The 7,762-nt window shown below is 35.0% G+C and overlaps 1 protein-coding gene across 3 annotated transcripts in view; it reads left to right on the forward strand.

The window, feature by feature from the left end:
• The window catches only part of LOC106872667 (pre-mRNA cleavage complex 2 protein Pcf11), a 24,495-nt gene extending 22,013 nt beyond the window's left edge, over positions 1-2,482 (forward strand). For all 3 annotated transcript variants that reach the window (XM_014919733.2, XM_014919732.1, XM_014919734.1), the window contains 3 exons: positions 567-659; positions 1,007-1,042; positions 1,742-2,482. In XM_014919733.2, the coding sequence (XP_014775219.1) occupies positions 567-659; positions 1,007-1,042; positions 1,742-2,077 (465 nt within the window). In that variant the 3' untranslated portion in view covers positions 2,078-2,482. The remainder of the gene's footprint in view (positions 1-566; positions 660-1,006; positions 1,043-1,741) is intronic.
• The last annotated feature ends 5,280 nt before the right edge of the window (positions 2,483-7,762 follow it).

Below are 7,762 nucleotides of genomic sequence, written 5' to 3' on the forward strand. Positions count from 1 at the left end.
ATCTTATAGAGTTACTACCTACTCCTTTTCTACATACTGAGCAGGGCCATCTACCTGAAGGGGTTTGTGTTTTATCTACCTTCCTACTTATTAGGATTTTGGTTTTAGCTAGGTTGACTCTAAGGCCCTTCAATTCTAGACCTTGCTTCCACACCTGAAACTTCTCCTCTAGTTCTGATAGTGACTCCGCAATTAGGGCAAGGTCATCAGCATAGAGGAGCTCCCAGGGGCAGCCTGTCTTGAACTCCTCTGTGATTGCCTGGAGGACTATGGTAAATAATAGGGGGCTGAGGACGGAACCTTGGTGGACCCCTACCTCTACCCGGAATTCATTGCTGTACTCATTTCCAGCTTAATAATGACAGTTCAATCATTAAATTCTTCATTTATTTTCAAAATTAAATAAAACAAAAGCAGTATATTTCAACAGATATATGGTAACAAATGGTTATGATATATATTTACTATTGTCTTCGAAATTTGTTTCATTTTACATTTTTGGTTTCAAATATATTGTAATACATTGCTTTTTTTTTTTTTTTTTTTTCCCCCACCTTTTCTTATAGGTCTGTGATATTTGTAGTGATCCCTTTGAACAGTTTTGGAATGAAGATGAAGAAGAATGGCATTTAAGAAATGCTATACGTGTGGAAGGAAAGGTGTGTTAAATTATTATTTCAAAATGGTACCCTCTGTTAATAGTTTGACAAATAGGTTATTCATTTTGATGCAAGTGTATAATTTGAATGATGTTCCAAATACTAATGATTTAATGATGAAATTTCAATGTTACATATTTCCAGTTGTTACTTGTGGACTAATTAACATCAAGATTTCACCTACCATCTTGATTACTTTCCTATGCAATTTTAAATTTATTCACATCATTTTGTTACAAAATACATTAACTTATTGTCAAGTGGGCCCATTTAAAACAGACCTGTTATCTTTGCTTTACAGCATGATTTTTTTTAATTGTCACAATTGCTTTTTATGTATTTAACAGACTTACCATCCTGTTTGCTATGAAGATGTAAAAGAGGTAATTTTCTGGATTTTCTTTTTTACTTCTTTGATTATATTAATGGATAAGGTTTCTGATTGATTTCTGAAATATGTAGTTTTAATGTGTAACATAATGGAATATACAAAAAAACAGTTTTTGTCAAGTTTGACTTAATAAACGGTATCGGTGACTATTGTTTCATTGGTATCGATGGCTGTTGTTTCATTGGTTTAAAGATCTATATGTTAAATAAAAATGTCTCGTTTATGTTTGTAGTACAGTTGGTGAAAAAGTTACTGATCCTAAATAGTAGTCATTCTGCATTTGAAGGTACAAGAAATATCCAGATGCCTCGCTCACACTGGACAGAAATTAAATATTTCAAATTGTTTCAGTCAATGTTAAAGAGTCTCTCTGTTCTGTATCTTAATTTCGTAGGGGAGCTCTTTCTTAGATACAAAATTACATTTAAATCTGCATTTAATACTTCTAAAATACCAATACATTTTTAACTTTTAAAATGTTTTTTTATTAAAGTTCAACTATAATAAGAATGCTATTTCTAACATAAGTAACATGTTTGCTGTAGTGGAGATCATAGTGTCATCTAAATAGAATAAAATGGTGTGATTTTAAGGTTTCTTCAAAACAGCTGTATAATGTGGAATGTTAAATTTGTTTGTTTTTATTCAACTAGAAGTATTGTACATAAAATATATTGACTGTTTTTTTCAGAATATTGAACAAACATCAGCAGATGTCTCCTTAGATACACCAGAAAAAAATCCTCTTGATGAACAAATTTCCAGCTCTGCACCAAAAACCAATGCTGCTACAGCTGAAAGTACAACAAGTGAAACACCATCATCCACTACAGTAACTGCTGCGACTACTTCAGGAAAGGCTGAAGATTCAAGTGAAATTTCTGCAGAGTCAACGACAGCTTTAGTAGAAGTTACAACAGCTGTGGTATCTAGTACTAATACAGCTACCACATTGGATTCTAACATCACAGCTCAACCTATCACCACAATTGTTAGTTCTTCTGGGTTAAAACAATCCAGTCTGTAAGAACAGTTTCCTTTAGTGACATAAGAACATTTCTGATGCCTACACCATTATTTCTCTGCTGGCAAGAAATACCTTCATAAGAATGATGCATCAATGCTATTTAATTCATCTCTCAAGGACAATGCTGTTTGTTACCTACTGTTTAAAAACCATATACCCCATTTAAAGTCATCTTTTTTCTTCATCTTCCCTCTTGGAGTAAGAGGTGAGAAAATTGTATGGTTGTTAAGTGTTTACTTCTGTTTTCTGGCCAATGTATAAATATGAGTTGCTTATTTATGTCAAGGCCAATGTGATACATGTTACTGTGATGAATATTCCAAGGAAAGGGCTGTGATACATATTTCTTCCATGGCAGCAGTGTAAACGGGTAAATTAATAAAACCAATTACAAAAGAAAAGGAATCCTTGTTTGTTTGTTTATACCAGTGTTTCTTAAACCATGGTGTTATTACATAAACATGCGCGCACACACACAGAGATGTATGTATCTATGAAAGAGTAATGTGAAATGAGGATTCAGAATATGCAGCTACAACAGTAAGCTCTCCACTTGGAATTGGCTACCAGTTTAAACGTGTGTATATATCACATGCATGCATAAACTCTAATCTCAACAATGTGAAGTGTAATTTGGTAAATTGACTGTGTGCTTTCTGTTATGTACGAGGGGGTGCTGAAAAGTTCCTGGCTTTGGGTAAAGGAACATACAGGAGGGTCAGTTAATTAAGATTTTATTCATATTTTCCTCTCAGATTCACACATGTAATTGTTTGTGGGCCCTCAGTTTTTCTAAGCCCTGTAAAAGGACTCAAAAGGTTGGGTCTATAACCAGGCCTTTCGCAGTACCCTTAAAGCCAAGAACTTTCAGTGCTATTAATGGTTGCCAATGTTTTAGGGAACATATATTTTCATGAGTATCCATACTTATATAAATATATTTGTGAGTGGATTTGGTAGACAGGAACTGAAAGAAGCCTGTCAAGTGTGTGTGTGTCCTTGTTTTGACATCACATGATAGTCAAAAACAAGCATTGCTGTCATACAGGTGGTGTGATTTGTTTCCAATCTGTGAGAAAATGTGGCTGGCTGTGCTTGGAAATATGTGGGGGTTGACAGAACAGCATTTGGTTGTAGAAAATCCAACTCGGAGAATTTCATATGACCTATGCAAGCATGGAAATGCATGTTTAAACTATATATATATCGCTACAATTTCACAGATTTTAGTTAGCAAGTTTTGGTTACACTTGAGCACCATTTGTGAAAGGTTCTTTGAAATGAAAGCCTAATAAATACATGTAATGATGATTTACCCACTGATTTATTATTCTTGTAAGTTACGAAACGTGTTATACATCTATTACCACCAGTAACTCTAGAACAGCATGTTCTTCAGAGACAACCATTATGTAGGGCAGTCTCAAGATACCAACAATCAAATTAACATAGGGAATTTCAGTCAAGTTTAGCTTCATGATTATTGTTACAATTTTTGTTTGACAGCAAATGTATTCATTGGTTTGTAAATTGGGAATGTTATACAGCATGCTTAAGTAACTTGGACATCAACATAAACATATAAATATATAATTGAAAATTGCTTTAGTATTGGTGGGAACTACAAGATACTCTGTATATAAAGTGGAGAGTAAATTTAACTATGTGACTCATACAAGGCTAGTATTCCTTGGGAATGCCTCAATGTATTTATTTAACCTATGCCAGCTTTAAAAATTAAACATATAAATGAACAAACCAGACATGGTTAAGAAGTTTGCTTTGCATCCACATGGATTCAGGTTCAGCCCCACGGCATGGCAAGTCATCTATAGCTCCAGGTCAACCAAATGCCTTGTGAGTGAATTTGGTATATAGAAACTGAAAAGCTCATTATATATGTCTGCATTTGTTCTCCACATCAGTTAACATGATTGTAACTCAGTGGTTTAGCAAACATTTCCATCTTCCTTTTAGACCAGGTATCTCTGAAACTACACAAACTATATGAAACAACCACTTTTTTTTTTTTCACCAACTATTAAATTCAACCTTTTCTTGTGATGAACTCATATGTAGTAACTGTTAGTGCAGCAAAGACTAAAATTGTCTACTAATCCTGTATAATGAAGTTAATAATCTCCCTTACGATAAATTGGAGTCTAATGACAATAACAGATCGATATAAAGCCACAAATGTCAAATCTAACTTAACACTATTATTATAAAAATGTAAATATCTTAATACCTCACATTTTTTTTAAAACGTGTATATATATATATATATATATGTGTGTGTGTGTGTACATGTGTATATAATACCTAATTTCAAATTGAAAATTTTAATCCTGCCAAATTACAAGAAATGATTATTTCCCTTGTAAAACTGTCCACTAGGGGGAAACACTTGTATGTGTGCACACACACACACATACATATATATATATATATATATATATATATATTTAGACAGACAAATATGGTTAAACCACTCTGTAACATTATAGATTTTGTTAGGACAAAACTCTAAAGGAGGAAGCTCAAAAAAGAAATCACCATATGGCAACAGTAAGGATGAAATGCTTGGTATACCACTCAGCTTTCAAACAATCACAGCTGAGACAACAGCTTGAACCTGCTTTTGCTGGTGAGAAATGGTTACATCTCCAAGTCTAAATGGGACACACCTAACTTGTTTGGACAGTGGTAGTTAAATAACTAAAATAATAGTCATGATCGTTAGCAATTTGAGTAGTTTTTGGCATGGTCTCTATGGTTGAATGTTTTTCCTATCACCAAACACCAAGCAGAGTGCACTGGATGCATTTTATTTTGACACTAGCTCTAGAACTGTTGTCTTGTGTCCTGAGAAGCCTTAACCCTGTAGTATTCATATTACTCTGTCAAATGTAATGTTTATTTAATCACATTATTTGGAATGAATCTTGCATTATCCTGTAGTTAAAAGGCTCTTTCTTTAGTATGAACAGACAGGGTTTTCCTTCATTGCCACTACCACATCAGCATGAAAGCCAAACTCTCATTCTAACCAGCAATAGTGACAATTCTTGCTATGTCCAGCTCTTTACCTGTGACATTCACACACATGTACTCAATTGTTCCTACACACAATTAAATAATGCATTTCTACTGCATGCACACACACACACACAATAATTCATTCTACAAGCACAAAAATTAACTCAGGATTTGGCTTATTTATTGTAAAGATATTTTTAACTCCACATCTCTGTTAATATTTTACCTGAACATTTCTCATTGACAAATAAAATGTATATAAAAAAACTCAAACTCAGCTCTGTTCTTTTTATTAAGCCTATCCATTTGCCTACATTGCATTGCGCTCACACTTCAAATAAGAACTGAGTGAAACTGATTATCTATCCAACCCATGCCAGTACGAAAAACATGTAAATTGATAATGATGAAAGATTGGTACCCTCTCTAATATTGTGTCTAAATAGTATTAAAAACCACTGTATATAAGGATTGCCCCCATTTAAGCTCATATGATCAACGGAGACACAACAATCTGGTATAGATTTTTATTATAAACAATACATTGGTTAGCAATAAATGACTTCAAAATAAGAACTAGACAGACCCAGAAACATAATATAGTCTGGAGAAGGAAGACATAGAAGATGAAAGAGCTGTCAACCTAATGTAGCTTCAGAGATGTTCTAGTTGAAACATGTCAGGTTATGTACAACTTAACTTGTAAGTGGAGTTTTAAGAGCCCTGTTGTGACACAGGTCTTGGGCATTTTAGATCTGGTGGACCCCAACCCTCTCCAGGTTTGACTATAGTTGGTTTCTTTCGGAAGAACAGAAAGAGACAAATCAACCTTGTTACATGACTGGTACTTTATTTATTGACCCCCCAAAAGAATAAAAGGTAAATTTGAGCTTGGAGAGTTGGAAAAGCTACTGCCAAATAGTCCATTCAACACATTAATTGCAAGTTAACAGGGCACAAAAATTATTATATATATATGTGTGTATATATATACATATATATATATGAAAATATACGTTGAGTCAAAAGAGACCATAAGTCAGGGAAAAGATATATATATATATATCATGATCATCATTGTTTAACGTCCGCTAATCAACGGCAGTATTCATCCTATTTTTTGGACTGCCATGTTGGCTTGGCGATAACTATTAATATCCAGTACCGCTGCCGTAGTCTATTTGAGAGAGACTTAGAAATATTAATATTTATGTATATATATATATACACATACCAGTGGAGCGCTAAGAGCACCGTTCGAGCGTGATCATTGCCAGAGCAGCTGTCTGGCTTCCGTGCCAGTGGCACATAAATAGTACCACTTGAGTGTGATCGTTACCAGCGTCGCCTTCCTGGCACGTGAAAAGACATTCAAGCGAGATCGTTGCCAATGCCGCAGGACTGGCTCCTGTGCAGGTGGCATGTAAAATACACCATTTTGAGCATGGCCGTTGCCAGTACTGCCTGACTGGCATGTAAAAGCACCCACTACACTCTCGGAGTGGTTGGCATTAGGAAGGGCATCCAGCTGTAGAAACTCTGCCAGATCAGATTGGAGCCTGGTGCAGCCATCTGGCTTACTAGTCCCCAGTCAAATCGTCCAACCCATGCTAGCATGGAAAGCAGACGTTAAACGATGATGATGATGATGATGATAATGATATATACACATGTATGTATATAGGAATGGATGGCTAGATGGATGCATGCATGTATGCATGTATATGTGCATGTCTAAATACACACACACACACACATGCAAATACACATGACAGGCTTCCACACAGTTTCCATTTACCAAATTTACTCAGAAGGCATTGGTAAGCCCAGGGCCATAACAGAAGACACTTTCCTTAAGTGCCAAGCAGTAGGACTGGACTAAAGACCACATGGCTGCAAAGCAAATTCCTTACCTACACAACCTTGTCTCCAAAATAAATAAAAAAATCAATAAAGCTTAACAAGAATATAAATGTGTGGTATGTTGGTGTACTTGAGGAGAATAAATATCTAATAACATTTTGGGAAAGGTTATTCATCAGAAAAGAATGAGAACAGACGAAAGTAGTCTTTAAATGGATATAAATAGAGAGAAAAGGAGTGTGAACTAAAAGAAGAAATGATCAGATAGACAGGTGAAAGTAAACAAGTAGAAATGAAGTTGAAGTTGTCTGCGACTTATAAACTAATTATGACTGATGTTGATCATTTAAATAATACTTGTTTTGTAAATATAACAAGTATTAATTGTTCCCATATAAATTATTATAAAAATGATATTGACATTAATATTGTCTAACATGATGATGATATATATATGTTTCGGGCCTTGTGCCTAGAGTAGAAAAGGATATTGCAAAGGGAGTGTGAGTAAGTGGCAAAAGACGTGGGTATATAAAGAGTTGGAAGGGCTACCGGATAGCAATGATACAGAGGAACGGAGGTGTGATGAGAGGATTGGGGAGTGAGAGATAGGCATAGTGAATGAAGGAGGAAATGTGAGAAACAGAAGAGATGTAGATTGGTTTGTTGGGGTGGGGTGAGGGAAAAGTTTTCTTGTTACAAGTGGATGGAACACCAAGGTCAGGGGTTAGCAGATGGCAATAATAGAGCGAGACAAAGCATTTGGGTAGAATGTACATATCG

The sequence above is a fragment of the Octopus bimaculoides genome, chromosome 13 (genome assembly GCF_001194135.2).
Source record: "Octopus bimaculoides isolate UCB-OBI-ISO-001 chromosome 13, ASM119413v2, whole genome shotgun sequence".
Lineage (NCBI taxonomy): Eukaryota > Metazoa > Mollusca > Cephalopoda > Octopoda > Octopodidae > Octopus > Octopus bimaculoides.